At 41.0% G+C, this 24,023-nt stretch overlaps 3 protein-coding genes across 5 annotated transcripts; 2 read left to right on the forward strand and 1 right to left on the reverse strand.

Annotated features, from left to right (window-relative positions):
* The first annotated feature begins 363 nt into the window (after positions 1-363).
* smarce1 (SWI/SNF related BAF chromatin remodeling complex subunit E1) lies at positions 364-12,434 on the forward strand. 3 transcript variants are annotated; one of them, XM_008415050.1, is made up of 11 exons: positions 364-466; positions 1,007-1,064; positions 1,886-1,929; positions 2,554-2,652; positions 5,331-5,423; positions 7,428-7,559; positions 8,736-8,907; positions 9,248-9,420; positions 9,509-9,610; positions 10,429-10,660; positions 11,410-12,434. In XM_008415050.1, the coding sequence occupies exons 2-11, from the start codon at positions 1,058-1,060 to the stop codon at positions 11,736-11,738; spliced, it is 1,383 nt and encodes a 460-aa protein (XP_008413272.1). In that variant the 5' UTR covers positions 364-466; positions 1,007-1,057; the 3' UTR covers positions 11,739-12,434. The 3 variants fall into 3 exon arrangements, with proteins under 3 accessions (XP_008413272.1, XP_008413274.1, XP_008413275.1); XM_008415052.1 differs by having other exon boundaries at positions 5,331-5,411; XM_008415053.1 differs by lacking the exon at positions 2,554-2,652.
* Positions 12,435-13,971: 1,537 nt separating this feature from the next.
* Positions 13,972-19,554, forward strand: LOC103468163 (von Willebrand factor C domain-containing protein 2-like). Its single transcript, XM_008415049.2, has 3 exons — positions 13,972-14,398; positions 14,866-14,995; positions 18,348-19,554. The coding sequence occupies exons 1-3, from the start codon at positions 14,030-14,032 to the stop codon at positions 18,575-18,577; spliced, it is 729 nt and encodes a 242-aa protein (XP_008413271.1). The 5' UTR covers positions 13,972-14,029; the 3' UTR covers positions 18,578-19,554.
* Positions 19,555-20,413: 859 nt separating this feature from the next.
* rpl23 (ribosomal protein L23) lies at positions 20,414-23,568 on the reverse strand. Its single transcript, XM_008415048.1, has 5 exons — positions 23,465-23,568; positions 22,677-22,760; positions 21,625-21,753; positions 20,933-21,046; positions 20,414-20,538 (listed from the first exon to the last, which is right to left on the reverse strand). The coding sequence occupies exons 1-5, from the start codon at positions 23,475-23,477 to the stop codon at positions 20,456-20,458; spliced, it is 423 nt and encodes a 140-aa protein (XP_008413270.1). The 5' UTR covers positions 23,478-23,568; the 3' UTR covers positions 20,414-20,455.
* Between the last annotated feature and the right edge of the window lie 455 nt (positions 23,569-24,023).

Consider the following 24,023-nt stretch of genomic DNA (forward strand, 5'->3'; position numbering starts at 1 on the left):
TGCTGAGGGGACAAAAAACTTACATTAATTTCTTTTCACTGGATAAGTTTCCAATTAATGCAAAAGTGTTGTCTTCTGTCGTTACTATACTATTTCGTCAGTTTTTTTGAGCTGTTTAAATATATTCATACCACTGACTCTCTCCCTGACCCAACTGATTGAGCAACCTAGTAATAACAGTTAGAAAAGTAGTGATAGTAGTCTTTACTCAAAATTCTTTTCTTGTCTTACTTGAGTGATTTCTTGGACAGTTGCCTTTTTAGTTACTTCTACTTTATAATGAAGTAATGCTAGTCTTGAGAAAAAATCTTGGGTACCCATCCTGGACAAGAGCAAAATTCCCAGCGCCCACGTAGTCAAGCTCTTATTCTGAAAGAATATTTTGTTAAACACTACCGGTTTGTGCCTGAAAGGGAGAGAAGCGGAACAGGAGGTGTCTTCGTCGAAGGGAACAAAGGGTGACAAAGTGAGTGTGTTAGTAATTTCTTAGTGCATATAAAAATAATTTTTTGTTTAATACTTAAATAAGTTCAATTAGAATGTACTAAATAGGCTGGTTTTGGCTAGCTTAGTAGCTAGGCTCGTTGCTGAGTTCTTTCTGGTCTGTTACGTTCTGATAACTGTTAGCTTAGCATCGCTAGCATATTGATTCCATTCTTCCGACCAGAGTAAGTCTGTGAATAGTTTAGCGGACTTATTTTGTTTCTGTTTCTGCGTGTAAATGGGTCTATTAAATGAACTCTGTTAGACTGTTTATGTTTACCGAGGCGCAAATTCCTCCGTATTAGTGTTAGCCCTTCAGCTAGCGGGCCTTGCCTATTAGAGTTAGCCTGATTTTCAAGAAGACGATCGTCTTTCATTGCTGCTTATCGCAGATATCCAGTAACTTCTAGACCGCTTAGGAGTCCGCACATAATATTTCTTTAATTTGAACATTTTGGTTCTGATTGTTGTCTTTTAGTGGCTGAAATTGCTGAAGCCTTAGCGCTTTTTTTTCTTTTTGCAGTTTAACCAACATGGGAACAGCCTGATCTCTGCGATCCAGAGTCCAGCAAAGATGTCAAGTAAGTATAAACGTGTAAAAACACATTATTAATGATTTTCATTCTAACATTCCTATTTCCCTTATACTGCTGCAAGGAAAGTTATGTAACAAAAAATACAAATGTTAAGCATTCTAATATGAAAATATGGGCCTCATTCCCATGGACTAATCACTTAGTCATTCAAAAACATAAACAGGTCTATGCATTTCAGAATAACATTTCTTGTATTTACTCACCATTGGAGTATAAGATTAATAATGTATATATGATTACATGATATTACATATTGTGTAGAATTATGCATATTATACAATATGTATAAGATATAATGTTATACATATTGTATCATATGCTTATAGTGCACATATACAACATTTATAATGTATATCATAATATGCATGCACATATTGCATAAAAGGTGCAATATATGCGTATGACTGTGATCAGGACCTTTTTGTCTAATTACAAAACAGTAGTTTTTTCATCAGGAAGCAGTTGGATCATCTTCCAACTGCTTCCTGTCATCTTCTTCATGGTTTGTGTCAGTGGCAACATCCTGTTGTTAGTCATGTGACTTGTGTGATAAGGAAAAAAGTGTTTCCAATGCAGTTTTGCAAAATAAAACAACTTTGATACAAACAAAGAAAACATCTCTTCCTAGCACCAAAATGTAGCACGTTTCTATTAAGCAGATTTCAAATAAACGTCAAATAATGAAATTCGACATTTCATTACTTTAGAAATGTCAAATTGCGCAATTATATGGTCAGTGGAAATGCAGCTGAGCACTATGATCAGACTCAGGTTGTCATGCGTCTCTTTTCTCTGCTCCTGCACAGAGCGCCCATCCTACGCTCCACCTCCCCCTCCCGCCCCAACAACAGTGAGTATCTAACCAGCAGCTGCAGCCTCTCTTCCTCCTAGCTGGCCAACAGCTGGGCTGCTGTCCTCTACTTTTTGATTTTCCATATTCCTTCTCTATCTGAACTCACTAAGGTTGCCACAAATCTTGTTCAGCTCTCCATAATCACTTTGGCTCCTGCTTCTTCCCATTTTAAAACCATTTCTACCCTTTTAACAGAATGTAGCTGTTTGAGTCAAGATCTCTATCCTCCTAGGTTGGGTAGAAATCTTAGTGAACTTGAGTCAGCGGTCTGTGTTTTTTTTTTTTCTGGCCTTTCATTTCCTTGCATTCACAGCAGGGTGCAACATTGTGAACGGTTCTGGTCCAGACACGGGTTTAGTTAAACGGAGTTTGTTCTCCGCAGAAACTAAACCAAGCTTTAATCCTCCATGCAGCGTTGACGTGTTGTGCTCTCACTGTGAATGCCGGCCTGCTGGCCACTTCTTTCTTTTTTCCCTTGCATGTTGAGGTCATCAAACAACTGCTCATGTTTTCCACTCCTTTTTGTTTCTTTCTTTTTACTTTTTTTATTTTTGTCCCTCTTCTTCCTCTTGTTTGTGAGCCATTTCTCATTCGTGTTTTGTCTCATTTGTCTTCCATCAGCAAATGCCTTCCACCCCAGGGTTTGTGGGCTACAACCCTTACAGCCATCTGGCCTACAACAACCTCCGGCTGGGAGGGAGCTCCGGAGGCTCCAGCAGGGTAATGAATGGAAGAAGGATTTCAAAATGGGACTTGGAAATTGGGGGGTGGGGGGTGGTGGAATATGATTTGATATGTTATTGACTTTTCAGGGAAGCATTAAGAAAACAATAATTATTTGTGTGAATGCGAAAAGTTTTTTTTAACCCTTTTTTTTAATGAGGCTGAATTCATTATTGAAATAATCTTCAACTAATTTAGTAATTAACAGGACTGTACAGAATACAAAAAGGCCATTTTGCTGAAAACACAGAGCAGTAATTAAACCAAAACTGTACAGAAATATGGACATTTTGTATTAAGATAAGAAAAGCAAACTTTGTCTATAAATCTGTTCTACCTAGAACTTCTCAAGCAGCACTTTTAACTTCACCTGGTTCACATTCTGTTAAGAAAAATGTCCAATTTTTAATAAGTAAATTCAGTAAATACTCAGCGCATTAGTCCTCCACTCTGTTGATAATTCCAGGAGAAAGAGCTGAACTCTTGTTGATGTCAGAAGGATTTTTAACTGCAGATCCTTCAGTGAACGATCAGACGCTCACTAAAGGAATGCTGTTATAGCATTTTATGTACTAAAATGTGTTGCTCTTTCAAAGAAGCAGATTAATTCTGTTTACTTGCGACAACACATAATGGTGCATCATGTTTGTTGCTGCTTTAGCATGACGCTACTTCAGGTGTTTGGGTTTCACCCCGCCTGCCCAGTTGGAGTCCAGCTGGAGGTGGAAACATTCGCTTGAATATGCTGGATTATAAAGTGGCACACTGAACCGACCCGTACCTTTTGAAATGAGAAAAAAAGGGCTGAGCTGTCCTCTGTTTCCACGCCTGCTGTAGGTTTTGTTAAAGCTCAGAGTGGTGAGCACATTGTACGGAGGTAAAGTATCACAAGTACATGAAAAACATGTACTAAATGCAATTAATATCACTTTTGCTATTTTAAGCAATAGTTAATAATTTTCTTAAATTGTGCCGACTTAATTTTTAAATAAATGTTTTTATTGTGCTGGATATACAGTTGAAACCAGAAGGTGCACATAATAAAAGACACAAAACATTTTTTTCTTTTCTAAAGTAAAATCAGGCCAAACTTCTCTTGTTCTATTTCACTTACAATAAAAAACATTCTATTCCACTCAGCAAGGAGACGGGTTCTGGTCCAGAGCTAAAGCTAAAGTCCTTAAGATGCTGTTGAAGCTGGTAGGACATCAGCCACATTCACATAGACATGAGTAGTCAGAATAAATAGCCAATGGCAATAAAACATGTAATGTAGACACTCTCATTTGAATAACCAGATCCATGGAAACCAAATAGTAGTCATTAAGAAGTGCAGTGACGCTCCAGTAACAGCTGGGATGTCACTGCACTTCTTAATGACTACTATTTGGTAGTCATTAACGTTCATTTTATAACGTTAACACCGGAGCTGTAAGTGGTCCGGTATGAAACGGGGTGATGGAACAACACAGCACTTTCAAATTTCAATAATCAGAATGCAGAAATTGTTTCCCGTTGTTTTAAAAGGTTTCTGTCAATCTGCCTTTTCCCCATAGATACGCTTCCCGAACGCTCTGCACCTTAGGGGCTTAAAAAAAAAAAAGACGCACACATTGCGCAAAACTCTGAAACAGGAGAAGCGGGACATAAAACGGAGCGACGAACTAGATGTGAATTATGGCATAAAAACAGAGAATCCGACGCTGAACATTGAAAAATCAACACATGATGTGAAACACATGATGATTAGGCGGCGCAGCAGGTGATGCGCCGCCTAATATTCATCAGTGAATATTACTGATGGTCAATAAACGATAAAATAAATCTAGCAACAGGAAAGAAACTAAAGTGGACATAGCAATAAACCAAGAGAGGATAATACTAATCAAATGAAACTAAATGGAAATGAATGAAGAACAAAATGCAAGAATAAACTAAGAAACTAAAGTAAATGTATATTACAGACCATAACAGTAAAGAACTGATCACTTATTTATGTTTTTAACTAGATTTGATATTTTTATTTCTTCAATATTTTTCATGTCAGTGTTAATGTCATGAGGCTGATGACTCCATGACACTTTCAATTTGACTCATTAGGATTTGAATAAGAACCAGATTTGTTCTTTGTAAATCAAAACATCTACAATAGTGATGGTAATATTAATAATAAAATGATAGTCACTGCAAAGTAACCTGCAAATTCTTTGGTGGGGGGCGGTGAAGGACCTGGATAAAGGCTGGGGGGGCGCTGGCCCAAAAAAGGTTGAGAAACACTGATCTAACTAAAGACAGTGAATGGGGAAAAAACAGTGCATGTAACCTTGTGGTTTCAACTGTCATCTGCTCTTCATAACAAGTAGTATTTAGCTGCTGTAGAGCTACCAGTGTTTTTAACACTCTCCTAATGACAGCCAGGGCGGCGCTCTGCTGCAAACAGCTGACTACCTATTAAAGAGGGTAAAGGTCACTGAGCTGACACCATGAGGAAAGAGGGAGATAGGGGTTAGTGGTGTGTCTGATAACAGACAGCGGACCTCCAGATCTGGAGTTCTATGATCACTTTGTTCTTCTCTCCTCTTCCTCCTCGCTTGCTGTCCCTCCCTCTTCATCCCCCCATCCTGCTGTCCCCACCTGAAATCCTTTCATTTCTCTTCTCCTCTCCTTTTCCACAGAACTCATCAGGGATCACCGTCCCAAAGCCTCCCAAACCTCCAGACAAGCCTCTGATGCCTTACATGCGGTACAGCCGGAAGGTAAGCAGGAAGGTAAGACACCCATCTACGGTGTCTGCTTTTACTGCTTGTCCTCCCCTCCCCTGACAGTCTGCAGGGGTTTGAGGGCGGGAAACAGCCAAGCCATGACGCCTCACCACCACCACCACCTCCACCACCAAATGGAGCTACTCCACTCTTTTTCTGTCAGCTTTTAATTTTCAACAGCAACCTCCCGCAAATTCTATTTCTAGATACTACATTCACTTCCTCTGCTGCTCTTATTTCCTCTCTTGCTCTCATAGTTTTACAGTTCTAATCTCATCCTCACATGCTGCTGAAGACATTCTGCTCTCTGACTGTGCAGCCATAAATCCATCAGCTCCATGTTTCACCTTCCAAGTGGATTTCAATGAATTATAATATCGGGGAAATCCAAATCTATTTCAGTAATTCATTTCGAAGAATCACATGGAGTTCTATGTTTCCAGCATGTATTTCACTAAGTTTGGATTATTCTGTCTCACGGCCATTAGAAACTCCTAATCGACTCGTCAGAAATTAGAATATTACACAGACCAACAAAAAAGATTTTTACCATAGAAAGATTTGCCTTCTGAAAGGCATGCCTATTTGTAAACATAGGCGGGTACTGGCCTTTAAGCTGTCACTGGTTGCCATGGTTACCTGTATTTAACTTGCTGAATCAGCATTAGCCAGCATGTTGTCATACAGTAGGTTATGCTACCAAACTGACATTAGTGAATATTGTTGTCTGCAAGTGAGTGGATAAACAGGAAAAACGTCCCAAGCTTCAGTGGCTGTGGCATTAATTACCAGGAATATGAAAACAGTTTTGTTCACTATAAGATCAACTCAGTGAGATGTGTCGAGTCCCTCTAAATAAGAGGCACATATCCATGGTGATGGGGTTTTTCTCAAACTGTGAATTTTTACCAAACAATCATTCATATTTAGCATGCAATGGTCAAATGAAATATGATAATTTCTTCCTCTTTTGGTCCCAATTAGAGGAAAAATGAAGATGTAGCTGCAGTCATCAGGGCAGTTGGTAAAATAAGCCATGAAATCAAAAGTGCAGCAGGCTGAACGGGCGGCAACACCTGACAGACACTCTACGAAAAACCAAACCTCTGACCACGCAAAGCTGCATGTGGGTGTAAATAACTTTATTAGCCTAATATTCAGTAGTTCAGTTAGAATAATGTATTGTTACAGTTGAGTGGGTGCTGAACTGGTGATCTCGCTAAATACTTTATTGATCTCAAAGGGAAATTAAATTATGTTTTTATGGTTATGGCTTTTAGCAAAAGAACAAAGTGTTAAAAATATTGGCAAAAATCAATCCGGCTGGACAGAATCCAAAACAAGAAGGAACAGTTGTCCAAAAACAGTAGTTTTTTCTCAGAAAGGAAGGAGTGGAAGTTTGAAAACTGAAAAATGTCACTGAAAGTAACAGAGCTGCTCCAACATGCTGCCACTCTGTTTATTAAAGCAGGTTCTGATTCTCTGTCAGTACCAAGACATCCTGGAAAACAAAAGCAGGATTTCCATAAAGCTTGTCTGCAGAGGGGAAAGTGTTGGAGCGCTGCTCTGACTGGGAAACCTCTCTACACCTCAGCAGCTTGGATTCTGTTCCTCTCCACTCTGCAGACTCCGAGACCTTCTATTTCCAAATAAAATGCTAATTTAATGTCATAGGATTACTCTGACCCAACACACGTTTCCTTCCACCCATATTTGCATTAATGTTCTTGGAACGGCACTCTGAACAGATATTATTATAGCAGTAACCCACTTTAAACATTTTTTGAATTGAATTACTGGAAAAAAAAACCTCTTTGAGGATATTATAATTTATTGAGATGCACTTCTCTTTTGTTTCCTCAAGTCTTTCTGCAAAAAATAAATACTAGTTGACTGCTTCTGTCTTTAGTTTTTTCCTCCTTTATTTCCTTGTTGTCTTCTAGTTCTCTCATTAAAGTGGATGTGATCTGATGGTGTGTGCCCATGTTTTCATCTTCCATCACCCTGAAGGTATGGGACCAGGTGAAGGCCTCCAATCCAGACCTGAAGCTCTGGGAGATTGGGAAGATTATCGGAGGGATGTGGAGGGACCTGACTGACGAGGAGAAGCAGGACTACCTGAATGAGTACGAAGCTGAAAAGGTTTGTACTCGGTCCTCCTTCAGTCCTCTGTGAGGGGAGAATGATCATTCATGGAACGTTGGCGTTGGGGACGTCTCTGCTGCTGCTACGTGTTTAGCATGGAGATGCTATTTAAGGCTTTAATAGCTTCTCTGACAGGCTAACTCCTTTTAGCATAACTTCAACACGACTACAATCTTTTTCAGCAGATCGGTTTTAGAAGCAGCTTTTCCTTCATCGCTTTGTTTTGTCTCAGATTTATGGGCACACCAGAAACAAACTACTAAGGTTTCAATTCAGGGCGTTTTTATGTTTTTCTTTTTTTTTTAAAGTTAGACGCGTTTATATATAATTAATCAATCAAAATGAATGCATTAAAGTCCAAGCCCAAGTTATCAGTGTAGGTTAATTCTGACAATATTTGATTAGTCTATAAATTGTGATGAAGCGGTGAAGTGCTTTTTTATTTATGTTACTCATAATGTACAACTAGTGAACAGTTAGACACAGGACTTTGTAGAATGAATGATAAATCTGTAGTTTTATTATTGCAAGCTGTCTGCTCTCTCCTGCTGCTACCAAACTTGGAGGAACAGTAATTATTTGTTCCCTTTAGTGCACAGGCTCAAAAATTACATTTTGACATAATAAAGTCCAAAGTGTAAAAGAACCCTCTAAATTTTGTATACAAGATGACAAATAACCTGAAGTGTGTTCTACCCCAAATTCCCCAAGTGGCATAGTCCTAGCTTCACCTGATTATAATCTAAGAATTAAAAAAATCTCTTGTTTTATTATCTGTTTACTTAATCAAGAAAGCAGTCATCAGATTAGCTCTGCACTGTAAATGTTGATAGGATTGTTTTTGCTGCAGATGCGTCCTTTGCTATGATTGATTAAGCGTTCACTAAAGAAATGCTGTTATTCCGTTTTGAAAGGTTTTTCTATTTACAAACGGTATACAATTATTTATTTTCATAGTGTAATGTATTTCTAAAGTTGTTTAAAATAGTCTAAGTGGTTCAATAAAGAATCTGCAAAAATTTAGTCTTTTTTTTTTATCTGGTTAAACATGAGAATAATCAATAACTGATTCCTAAATGAATGGTTCAGTTGGTTGACCTCTCCCAGTGTTATCCAGATGTTTGCTGATCCGTTCCTGGAGGTTGGCTGCTAAAGGAGCGTTTTTGCCTGCAGATCGAGTACAACGACTCGTTGAAAGCTTATCACAACTCTCCAGCTTACTTGGCCTATGTGAACGCCAAGAACCGCGCTGAAGCTGCCATGGAGGAGGAGAGCAGGCAGAGGCAGAGTCGCATGGACAAGGGAGAGCCGTACATGAGCATCCAGCCTGCCGAGGACCCCGATGGCAAGTTCACTTTCACAAACCTCCTAAAACCCTCTGAGGACCAGCGCAGGGACCTGACCTGGAACATGCTAACTCAGTGGTCCCCAAAGTCGGTCCTGAAGGGCCGGCATCCTGCATGTTTTATTCTCTCCCTGGTGGTAGTAACAACCTTTTCAGCATGTCAATGTTCTTCTTAGGCCTCTAATGAGTCATCATTTGATCCATGTGCGCTAAACCAGGGAGAGACCTAAAACATGCAGGATGCCGGCCCTCCAGGACCGACTTTGTGCTAACTGGACAGCTCTGGTTTAGCTAGCGGCTGATATTGAAGTTTGATGTTGGCTTTTCTTTCTGTGCCCAGACTACGATGACGGCTTTTCAGTGAAGCACTCGGCGGCCGCTCGTTTCCAGAGGAACCACCGACTCATCAGCGACATCCTCAGCGAGATTGTTGTCCCCGATGTCCGCTCTGTGGTCACCACGGCCCGCATGCAGGTCCTCAAGAGGCAGGTCCAGTCCCTCATGGTGCACCAGGTTGGTTGGCTGGATGAGGCGTGTGGCTGTTGGTTATGTTAAGGTTGATGGCGGTTTCCTCTGAGCGGCTGTCTGCGGGTCATTTCAGAGGAAGCTGGAGGCGGAGCTTCTGCAGATCGAAGATCGCCACCAAGAGAAGAAGAGACGCTTCCTGGAGACTACTGATTCCTTCAACACTGAACTCAAGCGGGTGAGATTCCTCTCAGCGATTGGAGCTAAATAAGATCCAGCCTCACTGTAGCTACAGGTGTAATGTGTGTTTGTGGAAATTATGAAATTCTAAAAATATAATCAGGACATGTTTTTTCCCCCCCTGTCCTTCAGCTTTCTTCCAGTTCAGATATTTTGTTTTCTTGTTCTTTTTTGACTGTTTTTAATGTCTGTTCGAAATAAATAAATAAATGAAATGAAATGATATAGATTTTTTGTTTCTTACTCAACATTTTTGTCAGCCTTGATATTTTCTTTCCACAACTTTCCAATTTTATTTTTGTTCTGTGAAAGAGAAACTTTATTATCCCATGTGGGAAATTATTTTGCCACAGCAACAAGCAAATAGATAAAAATGATTTTAAAAGAATGATGTGTAAAATATGATTATCCCTGACACACATCATAAGTAACAAGTATAGTCATAACAAATGTTATTTAATGAGCTTGAGAATTCTCTCAATTATTTCTGCTGTTTGTTCTCTTGTTTAAGTTTTGTTATCCAATCAAATCAAACCATTAATTGAATATCTAGTGCTGGAATGTCCCAAGTTCATCCTAAATCCCGTCTCCAGGTCGCCTGAAGATGTTTTTAAATAACCAGTATCTGAGGCTAAACTCAGCTACACATCCTCTTGTTTTTGCTCTACAGTCTGTCTGGCATTTAAAAAATTAAAATTGTATTGTCCACATCTGTTAAAACTGTGGAGGAAATATGCTGTTGATGTTGTAAAACCATCCTGCCTGAACCAGGCCTGTCTGTACTCAGTGCTGCGTTTGGCCTTGTCTCGTGTGCAGCTGTGCAGCCTGAAGGTGGAGGTGGACATGGAGAAGCTGGCGGCCGAGATGGCGGCTGCAGAGGAGGCGGCCAGACGGAGAGCCGAGGAACGTGAGCGAGAAGCGGCCGAGCAGGCGGAGAAAGCAGCGCAGCAGCAACAGGAAGCTGCAGCCAACAAAGCTGCAGAGCAGAGCAACGCTAGCGCCACCTCAGGGACCACAGAGGAAGACAAGCCCACACCAATGGAGACAGGTACTAATGCTTCCACACTGTGAGCGCGTAATGGGGCTTTCTTATAAAACTCATCACTTTAACCAAAACATTTGAAATGTTCTCATTTTCAGAGTTAAAGTGGACGTATTGTGCAAAATTCACATTTTGTGGTTTTTGTTGTTCCATTTTGGTTTCTATTGCTTCTAAAAGCAGCACAATAAGTTCATGTTTTTGGTGTCTGGAAGATGAGGCATTTCAAAAACCTCCAGAATGTAACACCACAAATCGTCAAGCATTGCCGGTCACCTAGCAACCCCCGCCAGCCCCGTCCCGTCACCTTGCAGCCCCACCATAGCTCCAGCCCATTTGCTCAGCTTGTTTTCCCGCTGTATGCCCTGTACAATAGCAGATACAGCGTCAATGTACAAGTTTTCCAACAACAAAACTTGTTTTAAAAGACAAGTTTTGTTGTTGACTTACCATCCAGAAGCCCTTTGCTGCATTCTTGTTGGCTGTGCAGGAGGCTCCACGTCTGCTTTTCACAGATGCATGGTTGTATAATTGCACATCTGTTTGAAGTCATTTTCACATTGTTGAGGGAGCGTGGCCAGCAGCTTGTTTGGTTTAAAGTGACAGCAGACTAAAACGGCTCATTGTGAAAGGAACTCACAGTAGGCAGAACTGAGCAGTATAAAATCTCATTATCTAAGAATTATTTGTGCAAAAAAATGTTTTGTATAGGCCATAGTTCTATCCTAAACGTGTGTGCGTGTGTCCTGCTCCCCCAGATGAGGCGGCGCCGGCTGAGCCTCTCTCTGACCAGCAGTCTACTGCCCCTCCCCTGCCTGACCCCCCGTCTGGCTCTGACAAAGCAGCCCCTCCCTCCGACCCCCCAAGGGAGAGCAGCACTCCGGTCAGCAGCACCCCCAGTGAAGACAGCAGCAGCTTGCCCCCTCCAGCAGATGGCAGCGTTGGGGCCCCAGCGTCATCAGACCCCTCAGTGGGACAGGAAGGCCCAAACCCTGGGGCTGCAGCGCCCCCACCCTCCTCAGAAGAAGTAGCCCCCCCACCACCTCTACTTCTGCCCAATCAGAGTAGCCAACAGTATGATGTGTGAGTTTAGTTAGAACAGAGTGGTAGCAGTAGAGGTGGGCCCTCTAGTGGTGAAGTTGTGAACCTGGCGGGTTCATTACTGCTCCATCCGTCTCACCTGACAGACCAACGTTCTGCTAGTCTGTAGGGAACACACAACTGGTTCTGTTACTTCTTGCTTTCCTGTCACACACCTGAGACTATACTCCACCTGTAAACCTCCCCTTTTGACCAACTCAGCTTTTCTGAAACATTTCTGACTCAGCTGGCTGGAAGAAGCTCTGTTTGGTTTCTGTTGATTCCCAACCTTCTGCATGCTCAGCTAAGTATGAATCTGCAACAGTTTGAGGTTCCTGCAGATACGAGGAACCTTTAGAATATGTGGAATAAAACTAAGTAAGCTGATATTTGATGACTTGGTGAGTTTAAAGTCAGCGTCGTCGTTTCATCCCTGTGTTTCTGCTGAAACACCAGATATGTCCTCCATGTTGTTTCTGTAATGGTTTTCCATCATATTTTCTACTGACTGTATCTTTTATTTCCCTGTTTTTGCTGACATTAGAATCATTTCCATCAGAGAAGTGCATGGGCCACACCCATTCAAAAGTAACCTCACTTATCCATTCAAAGGACTGGTTTCTTACTTGAAATGGACCTTTTAGTAATCTGCCTCTTTTTGTACTGTCTGATCTTATTGATTTAAATAAATTTGATTTCCCTATCTGTGGGTGGGTGACTTTTTTTAGTTTTGATTTATCTTGATGTACTCTCCTCACAAAGTGTTGGCCATATTTAACTCATAGGTGACATTTAAGGATGAACCTAACATGCACTATGACCTTTCCATGTGAACTTATGTTCAGTTCAATTCCTTTTAGTCATAGAGGGGCAATTCAGTCATCTCAATTCACTTGACAAAATGTTTTTAAAATACTTAATTTAGAATGAAACTGACATTTTTAAATGAATTACAAGTCTGGTGATCGTTTAACTGAAAAGTGAACCCGCATTTGATGAGGAAAAAAATTGTATCCAATAAATGGATTTTATTAATGTAATTTTGTGATCATTGTAAAATCTGGGTTAAAATAGGTTATGTATTATTGTTGTCACTGCCCTGCGACAGACTGGCAACCTGTCCAGGAGATGGGCACCAGCAACCCTCCTGACCACACTGAGGGACAAGGGTGAAAGAAAATGGATGGATTTATGGATTATTGTTGTCGCACACAGGGAAATATAAAAATGTTTATCATGGTCATCTTTCTGATTGGCTGCCAGTCAAATGTATCACTTTGCTCCTCAAGCTAGAAATGGAAAAAGTAGAAAAACGCCAGAAGAACCGTCCAGCAGCCCTGCTGAAAAAGAAAAAACTAATGGAGAGGAAATAAAATTTCATGGGATAAATATAAAAATCTGACATTTTCTTGGCAACAGACTGGCGACCTGTCCCGGCTGTACCCCGCCTCATGCCTGGATCGTTAGCTGGAGATGGGCACCAGCGGCCCTCCTGACCCCACTAAAGGACAAGGGTGTTAGAAGATGGATGGATGGATGGATGGATGGATGGATGGATGGATGGATGGATGGATGGAAGGACATTTTCTTATCGAAAGAGGGTTTTGTGGTGGAACATTTTATCTGGTAATATATTCAACATCATCATGAACTTTATAAAACACATCAACACCAGCCACAGCTGAAGCAAGGTGCTGAGCGTCAGTAAACTAAATAAAAGCATAAAAATAAAGTGACAAAGCTAAACATACAATAAATCAGATTAATAAAGTCATAACTGTGACCTTCCAAAATAATGGCCTGAGTTAGCAAAACGTTTTAACACCACATAGCTTGTTGCCAACTAAAATCAGACACTATAAGGTCAGCATTTATGCTAAATGAATGTAATAATTATTGAAAAGTAAATAAAAGTGAGAAAAAAAGGGAAAATTTAGTGTTATTCGTAGCATAGTCTATGAGTTTGCAAAGGGTCCCCCGGCCAGAATGTCGTGCCGTTTGGGGCCCCTGGTGTAAAGAACAGTTTAATAGTTCATAAAGTGGCAGAAACAATAGTGGCAGATTGTTTCCAAAGTTCATTCTCTTTTGAGAACCAATAAAATAAATAACTAAAGAAAGAGTTTAGTCAGATCAGTATTTTGGATCCATAAACAACCTGGCACATTTGAAGGCTCTGGGTGAACCAGCGGGATGCAGGGCGGCAGTGACGCCCCCACGCGCGTCACTGCCGCCCTGTCGGTGTGAGGATGCGCTCACAGGAGCGCAGCAGAAGCAGCCGCTCACTTCAACCTGGCCACCATGGTGAAGCGCGTGCTCCCCGGCCCTTCCGTCGCGCTCGCGGTGCTGCTGCTGCTGGTTCCTGGACGCGCGGCGCAGGAGTACTCCACCAAAACAGAGCCGGACTACGAGTTTGGGGACTACCGGGGCAAGTGGTGCATTGACGACCATGGCTTCGTGTACAGCATCGGAGAGGTTTACTACCCGAGCCCCACGGCGTGCCCCTGCACCTGCACCGTGGACGGCCCCGTATGCGTCCGACCCAGGTGTCCCCGCATCCACCCGCAGTGCACGCGGATCAGGTATAAGGCGTGCTGCCCTGTGTGTGAGGCCATGGCCAGGGTCTGCGTCTACGGAGGCAAAACCTACAGGCTGCTGGAGGAGTTCAGGGTGAGACAGAATCAGACTTCTCCATCCCTCCTCTCTGTCCGGTCCCGTCCTGTCCCGTCCCGTTCCGCCCTGCCCTTTCACTCCCCGTGCCGGTGCACCTCATGAGGCTGACACTTCGACTGATATTTAGACCTTTGCTGAGGTAGATAAGATCAGTGGATAAGATCAGCTTCACATTTAAGCATCGGCCGATCACCGATCTCCCAAAATTAAGGAAATCGATGCCGATTTATCGATACAGCCCGAGCCAAATACCGTCTGCATGTCTGTTTCAAAGTGTTAATTTAAGTACAAGCAGGGGGGCGGGAAGCAAATCAAGTTACACTATTGTTTCCAAACTCTTCTCCATCTTGTGACAGTGCTTAATCTTTTCGAACTTCAAAGTGTTACTTTGTTTTCTATTTTATAATTGTTTTTGACATTTTCTGTTCTTAATAATTTGGTGCAGCATGTTTCGTGTCTTCCAGGTGTCGAGGTGTGAGAGGTGTCGCTGCGAGGCCAACAGAGAGGTGTACTGCAGCATTTCTGACTGCCCGGCCCCTCACTGCGTCAACCCCACCTATGAGCCCAACCACTGCTGTCCCATCTGTAAGACTGGTAAGACTAGTAAGACTAGTAAGACTGGTATGACTGGTCCAGTTCCAGTCATGTCACTGTCAAACTTTACTGTCTTTGGCGATTTGAAATTAGTTAGACATACTACCACAAAATTAAAAAGAATCTGTATAAGAAGAATAAATGCATTGAGTTACTGTACAGTCATGTTTTGGTTTAGCTAAGAGTAACTCTTAACAAGAGCCAAAGTTAGAGGTTTTAATCAGAATCACTAAATCAGAGCCCCACCTGATTATTAGGAAATAATAACCAAACAGCTCTCAGTATCTGAGGTGTGTCATTATGGAACAATAGATGGAAGAGTGAATAAACAACAAGCCCTGCACACACACATACATATAATAAACATAAACAACTTTCCTCATCAAAAACATACTGTTGCCTTGCCTTGATTTTTTTTTTGCCCCGGCCTTTAGATGAAGCTCCTCCTCTGAGCTGCAGCTTCCAAACTTCTGAGTCTCAGAGCAGTCCCCCCCCACTCAGCTCCTTCAGACTAGCCAGCAGCAATTAGCAAACCTCTGGTGGAACCTGGCAGCAATGGCATTAGTGCTCTCTAAACCCCACTAACAACGACTATCTCACCCTTCTATCCATCTCCAGGGACTGTACTGACGTATCCAGGCAGGTTTGAGAGGAGAGGAAGAGAAAACGCGGACATAATGTTCCGAGCTCATTCTGAAAGAACTCAAAGCTCTGCGAAACTAATCTGATAAAACTTGGCACCAGCTTGCTTTGGGACCCACTTTGGCCCAAAACGGTTAAGAATCAAAACACAGGAAAACACAAGCAAACAAACATCCAAATCGTTTTTATCTTAAACTTTTAATCCTTGCCCAGACTCTATCTCGTACTTGGACGGTGCAGCTCCAGGGGTTCCTGAATGTGGCAGAGCAAAGACACAGTTCCCAGTTCAGATAAATCCATTTATATTATTATAAACAAACGTCACCTCAAGGCACTTTACAGGAAGAAAAGCAGCTGCTTCAGCCTGGTTATAACACCACTGACAGCTGCTGCCTGTGGAATACGCAGTGAGAGGAACTTTCTTGTCTGGATTTATTGTACAGGTAGCATCCTGTCCTGGTTCCACTCTGAAAGGTCACTGAGTTCCTGACAAGCATTCTAAGATGTGGGTCATTTAGTGCATTTAGCACAGAAAGGATTCCTAGACAGACTGAAGTCATGTAAAATTAGCATCCAGTTGGTTGCATCATTATGCTGTAATATCATGTCTGCTTTTATGTATGTTGGTGTCAGATAATGCACCAGCCCACCTTCTTCACTCACAACCAGTCATATAGTTATGGCTGAGCATTTACTTACTTGTTTGTACAGCACATTTCAACAACAAAGCAGTTCAAAGTGCTTCACATCATAAAAACACAAAAATACAAAGTCATCAACAATTGAGAAAACCAGTCAACATTTAACATTTTGTCAAGTGCCATCATTACACATCAAAATATTAGTTAATGTTTCATTTATTATGGTTCAAAACCAGATCTAACCAGGTGAGTTTGTGACCTAGGAGACCAGAGAAGGTTCATTTAACAGCAGCAGATCTGTAATGTGTTGTGGTGCTAAACTGGTCAGTGATTTATAAACTAACAGTAATTTAAAGTCTGTTCTCTTCTCCATCACTTAAGACCAAACCTCCAGTCAGTTGAGGTCATTACTGCAGCTGTTGTGTGTGTGTGTGTGTGTGTGTGTGTGTGTGTGTGTGTTCACCCTGCAGCGCCGCTTACATCACCTCAGCCTCCCTGCAGCTTACAGAAGCGTCCCTGTTATGTCACACATGTCCTCTCAGCCTTTAAGACCCTCTTAAATATTAGTGGAATTAGTGTGGAGAGCTGCAGAAAAATCTAATCATTTTGCACTGCTTCATTTCCTTTTCTTCTTCTTTTTTTTTTGAATAAAAAACACAAGTTCCAAAGCAATGGTCTGACCTCTCAACTGGAACCTGGGCAGGCTCTGAGTGTTACTTCCTGGGTCATGCTGCTTTGGCAGTGAGAGTAAATTTGTGCCATCCAGTTACGTCTGGACAGGCAGCGGAACAGATGGTTTGGTTTGTTGCGTCATTGTTTTTTCTTTTTTTGCCATCGGTCCAATTTCCCTCACGTCATCTGCATCTTGGTGAGATCTGGCTTCAGACTGCCAGAGCTTCCTGTCCCCTCCGCCTCCCACTGCTGCTAATTGTTTCAAATGTCGCTGCCACATGAAGGAACCACCTGTGACTGAGAGATGAAAATGATAAAAAAAAATTTTTGTCATTGAAGTGCTTGCTGAAGTGATTACTACCAGGTGTGTAGAATCAAGAAATCACTTAAACAGAACCTGTCTGACAACATGAAGTAGGCTAATTTCTTTCAAAGAAAGCCACCAGAACTACTCAGAGAGTGCATCAGCAGGATTCCATATAAAGACAGAGTTCATGATTCAACAATAAAAGAGGCTGGTCAAAATGGCTTCCATACCTGAAAGAACACAAAGAGCCACATTTACCTAAACACATCTTGATGTCAGAGATATTTGGGTACATATTCTGTCGACTGATGAGACAAAAGTGGAAGTTTTTGGAAGGAGTGAGGAAGGAACTAGCATAGAAGTAACAGCATTTCAGAAAGACAGCATCAAGACAAGGGAAGTTTACTTCTACAGCACATTTCAGGAGAAAAATGTATTCAATGTGCAATGTTACGTCTCGCCATAAAACCTGACGGAATGGAGTCATCAGGATTTATGGATATACAAAGCTCAGTATCATCAGCATAAAAGTGAAAATGTATCCCATGATGTCTGGTGATTTTTCCATTTGGAAGCATACTGCAAAAAGAACTGGTCCAAGCACAGAGTCCTGAACAAACTGGAACCTGTCAGGCGGACAGGATTTAAACCAGCCTGGTGTTGCTCCTTTGATTCCCACATACATGTTCAGGTCGTTCTGAGAGAATATTGTGTTGGACTGGATCAAAACCAGCTCTGAGACCAAAACCAGAACAGATAGTCCATTATCTGAAGCCAAGAGTAGATTTCAGCACTTCTGTTTCAGTGCTATGATGACTTCTGAATCCAGACTGAAACTCTTCAAACAGGTAAATTTAGAAGATTAGATACAGGTCTGCTACCTTCAAAGTATGTGGTTTACTTCTTTATTTTTTATCCCTGAATAAGTAAAACCATTTTTTGTATTTGCTATTTTTTCCCCAAAAGTAACATTTTAATTGATTAACTAAAACATTTATGTGTATCAATGTTCAAAATGAGCAGAATATTCATTCTGCTCATTGGTGGAGAAGCACAGTGTGAAGCTCTGCACCGTCTCCTGTGCTTTTAGGTCCCAACTGTTTTGCGGGGAGCAGGGTGATCCCGGCAGGCGAACGTGTGGACATTGACGAGGAGACGGTGTGCTACTGCACCTACAGGGACGGAACGTGGCACACCCATCCCCAGGCCACCTGCGAACAGCGTCCCCTGCCCAGCTCCACACTCCATACCCGCACTGACGCCCCCATGGATGAGGACGTGGCAGGGAGACTGTTCTCTAGACTAGATCTGATACCCTAAAGCAAACTGACTGAAGCAGAGGTACTGGTCAGTTACAAACAACCCCCAGTTCTCAGTCAGTGGGACTCAGAGCAATGAATGTTTGGGACTCATGACTCCAGCCCCTGGTTCCTTATGCTCACCAGCATTCAGCATTATTTAAGTTAAGTTTAGGTTCACTAATAAATACTGACATACATCCTAATGATGAAATTAGATCAAATTTGTTACTAACAACATTACATGGAGGAAATGGTCAAAAGCGTCGGAAAAGCTGTGACTGTTGTCACAACTTGAAACAGGTGAGATCTGGTGGAAGCCCAGATGTTACACACATCTGTTGTTTGTAAAACACAGATTGTGTTTTGTTTTTGTCAAAGTCAGAATAATTCCTGTTACAGACTGAAGAGACCTCATCACACCAGAACCAGAACTGTTCTGATCAACAGAGACTACCTGACCTTTCTGTCTGGAACTCTGTGACACTAATCAACTGGAATTACAGTAATGACATGTGAATAACGTACTAACAAAAATATATATTTACAAAAACATATTTGATTATCATATTTTAACGTATTTAATGTCCACATTGCAGCAACACATTCTGACTCCATGTTGTCTCACATGAGGGGGGTCACCACTGATCTGGTTAAGAAAACTGAACTTGTTAAAATAATCTGATATTATGATAAACTGATCTGGTTATGATTAACTGATTTGAAGTGATGCTACTGTGCAGATCAGCCGATGAAATGAGTCACATTTTTCAGTTATTACAATTATTGCAGAAAACAAGAAAATTGAAGTCCTTTTAAAAATGTGACTTGGATCTAATGTTATTTAGTAGACATTTGAAGATAATGTGAATGTTTGTGTGGTTTTATTGAATTCTGATGAGCAAACAGAAGTTGTTTCTGTAGAGCTGTATGTGTCGCATACAGATGTTTCATGTTTGATCTTGATCAAATCTTTTCATAAATATCTGTGTTCATTTATCCGTCACTTTTTGTGTCCTTTATGACTACCTAGTTTTTGGACGCCCATTTCCCTATTTTAATAAATCTCTTTAATTTTATTATGGCTCTTAATTTGGAACAATTCCCTCCCCCACTCAAGATTTTCATCTAGTCACTTTTTTAAACTTTCTGAAGGCGCCCCCTACTGTTTGGATGACCTTCACAACTTCTCTAGAATCGTCTTGTCCAAACCAGCTTTTTTTCTAAACCAACCAATAATTTATCAGTCTTTTAAATATCAGCAGCCTAAAAACTGCCTGGCAAACTGTTTTTCTAGCCGACTCCAAACCTTTGCACCACATCTACAAAACAAATGTTTATTAATGCTGTAGTGATCAGGTCGGCTTGACTTATTACATTAAAATCATGCACCAATTACCATCTCTAAAACCCTGACCTGCCGATTCTGAGTTTGGCCAATACTGATTTATTTTCTCTGAATTGTTAATATAGCAAGAAAGTCACTTAGTTGGCAACAGTGGGGTCACTATTAACTGCAAACATGTAGAGATGAGCTGAACCTTTCACACACCAGATAAAATCGGCTGATCACTGAACTCCCAAAATTAAGAAAATCAGGGCCGAGCCTGCAGCACTGATTTTAACCTGAACATCTGAGTTTTTCTTCACCTTGACACCTCCAGGTGTTACTAAATGTATACCCAACTAAATATTTAGATTTTAGCTCACATTTCAGTGCACCATCTAGTGGCAGCTTCACACGTAATGCAGGATCATTTAAAATTTGAACACACACAGAACCCATCACAGAGCTCAACAGTAGATGAACATTTTTATCCCGTTCCTTCTGGAATGAACGCCAAACAAGCAGGACAAGCAGCTTGAGGAACAGTTTTTATTGAAAACAAACAGGTTCTCTTCAGGCGATGCTGCCAGCATTGGAGGCGATCCTGGGCCACAGGTCAGCGCATTCTTTGGCCACTGGTCCTGTGATGGCTGAACCTGAACATGGATACAAATAAAAATCTGTCACTACTGGCCAAACATCAAGCTGGTTACCAAGCAAGACACAATTCAAAGGTTTTCCATTACAACTGATAAGGAAGACAGAAGATAATGTGAGATATGAATATGAATAATGTCTCATCCCTGGTTGAGATCAGTCAGTCACTGGATCACTGCCGTCTCACCCACAGAGATGAACTCAGTCTGCCCTTCTACGACAACTCACCCAGCCACTGAGCAGACAACGCAAGTGCTTTTTGAAGGGAGCGTTGGTTTAACAACTGCACCTGAACTAAACACGTGTATACAAACGTGTTGATGTCCTGGGACTGAACAGACCCAACCATGAGTGTGTTGGTGTTCCCTGGTTTCAACACAGATCTGGACCCACCTTTCATTTCTCCTTTGTTGTTGACGATGACACCAGCGTTGTCTTCAAAGTACAGGAATACACCGTCTTTTCGCCGATATGACTTCCGTTGCCGTATCACCACCGCAGGATGCACTGAAAAAACATTAGGACACTTTTAGTTCATTACATTCTATAATGTAATAATAATGTAATGCATTTTTTTTACTCCATTAAAAAATGGAGTAAAAATCAAAACCATTTACTAAAATTGACCATGAACACCTGATTATATTCCTGTTAATTCAGGACGATACAGCTGAAAATGTATCCCAATATAAGGAAGGGGTTCATGTCAGATGATATAGATAATTATTGATTAGTTTTTTAGTCTTAAATATCTGACCTGCTGCTAACTGCTGTCATGACCTTTCCTGTTTTATATAAGATTATTTTCCTGGCTCTAACTCAGACCAGTTTTGTTTATGTATTTTGGATATTTCAAATATTTTCCAATTCCAGTGTTGAATGTTCTTTAGAGATCAACTTTTGTTTTTGTTTTTAAATGGTCTCAAAGTGACAGTATTACCATTTATTGCTATAATTTCTGGGGTAATTTATCATCCAGCATAATTTGTTATTATGACAGCCTGTATTGTGAAGATTAACTGATGACACAAAAGCATCAGTATGAGTGGAGGTGCTGCAGGCTGATGCAGTGTGGTCAGACTCACCCTTCTTCCTGAGCTCAGGTTTGCCTTTTTTCACTGTGGCCATAACCATGTCACCCACTCCTGCAGCCGGCAGACGGTTCAGACGCCCCTTGATGCCCTTTACTGAGATTATGTACAAGTTCTTGGCACCTGTGGAACAGATGGGGCCCATCAGAGAAAACAAGAACCACGGGAGACATGAAGACATTAAAGACTGAGCAGCTTGTCTCATCCCTGATTGAGATCAGTCAGCTACAGTGAAGCTGCCGTCTCACCCATAGCGATGACTTACTGTCTCCTTCTACGACAACTCACCCAGCCACTGGGAGGACAGAGCAAGTGCTTTTGGAAGGAACATTAGTTAGAAACAAAACTCACCCACAATTTTGTTTCATGTGGAACAATGGCTCTCCAAGTACAGTACTGCCTGAACTTGATTAATAGTTTAAGAGAAAGAGACATGGGAGCTGGGTACGCCATGAGTCACACACACTTAAGACCAAAGTGGGTGATTTAAGACCCAGTATGGGGGAAAATAGACATGTATAACTTATTGTTTTAGAATTAGACTGCTAAATTTAGGTTATTTTCTTTTTAAAGACCCCCTCTCTGATGACATCATCTTTCACTGCACTCTGGAGGTCCATCATTAAGAGACACATCACTTCAGACAAGAAGTCCTTATTGAGACATTCTTAAACCAGGTGAAGTTTCATTTTATTAGTAGTCATTTGGTATTTATTAAAAAAAGCAAAAGCAAGAATTAAATTTTTTGAGAACCTTCACCAGTCTTTGTGGCTTTAAATGAAAAACTCCCATTCAGAGTTTCATACACACACACACACACACACACACACATCTTAAAAGTTAATATGATACATACAGAGATGCAAATGTAGAACTCAGCATTTACTGGTCATCATTGGAAACCAAAAAAATTAAACTGAATCCTAACCATGTTGGTAGCAGGTTACTGTTATCACAAGATGCTTCATTCAGTCATTATCCATGGAAACAACATAATTCCCATTATCATCCACTGTTTAAGCACAAGTACATCTTCAGCCTCATACCTGTGTTGTCAGCACAGTTGATGACCGCTCCCACTGGGAGACCCAGTGAGATACGGAACTTTGCACCAGATGAACCACCACGTCCTGAAATAAAGAAAACAACATGATCTTCTGCCTGGAACCTGTCCTGAAGATTACTTCAACTGCAAAACACATAAGCAACAAGTTGGACTGTCACCATGTTTGCAGATCTGCTGTAATAAGCAACTTGAAAAACCGGCGTAGTATTAGCCATCACTGAAGTGACCATGTGAACTTGTCTGCTAGTCTGTCTGCTCAGTCAGTTCTAATACAATCACTCATTAAAGTTAACAAACCCATGTGTTGTCTGACCCGTGTATCTAGTAAATGAGTGCTGAAGAGCCTTGTGAATTAATTGCAGTAGTTTTCCTACACTACTCACGTTGCTAGCTATCGCTAGCTTTAACTACAGTCAGTAAACATATTGTGAAGCACATCAGCGTTATTCAAAGCCCAGGTCAGATGGAAATGAAGCAAGGAGTGGTTTACTGGGTTCTCAGTTGATATAGAAGAGAACGCGCAAAGTATACAGCTTTAAAAATTGATTTAGTCGCCATGCTACTTGGCCCTGACAGACAAATATGGCGGCCGTCACCTGAAAGGCGAGATGCTACAAGACTTTAATCGCTAACTACTTTGAGAAATCTACAACGGGCAGCAGAAATACATAATATAGATTACTTATTCACACTTCAGTAACATCACATTCTCTACAGTTTGATAAAAAATAGCGGATGGAGGTGGATTTTACAGGCAGTCTATCATACCTCTCTTGGACATTGCTGCAGCAGGGAAAGAGGAAGGCGCAGAAAGGAATTGTGGGATATAAAGTTGAACACAAATCCATCCGGGTCATCAGTCTGTGAGATGTTCAGGTGCTATTGGAAAAATGTAAACCACGTTACCAATCAATTCGGGCTATTTAATCTTTTTTTTATTTTTTATTCCAGTCTATAATTTATAAATACGTAAAAAAGTAATAATCATAAACGTAAAGCAAAACTCATGCTATTTACTATTTTAAACTCTATTCAACAGTTTCTGTGTAGTTTAATATGTTTCCTCAAACAATTACCCAGATGTTTCGGTTAGTGAAGAGTACACTTTTTACTATGATTTGTAGTCAAATCTTAAGATGTTGAGGTACTCTTTCTGAAAGAGCAAAAATATTTAATAAACAACAACTCAGTGGAAAGAAATGAAATAAAAATCAGCTAGTAGTTAGTTTGATACAAATTTAAGAATTTTGTTCCAAGAGTAACAGAAACTATTGTGAACCAGCAACACAACAGATACATAGAAGCTTAAAATGTTCATTTAGAGCCT

Source organism: Poecilia reticulata, linkage group LG8 (genome assembly GCF_000633615.1).
Source record: "Poecilia reticulata strain Guanapo linkage group LG8, Guppy_female_1.0+MT, whole genome shotgun sequence".
Taxonomy (NCBI): Eukaryota; Metazoa; Chordata; class Actinopteri; order Cyprinodontiformes; family Poeciliidae; genus Poecilia; species Poecilia reticulata.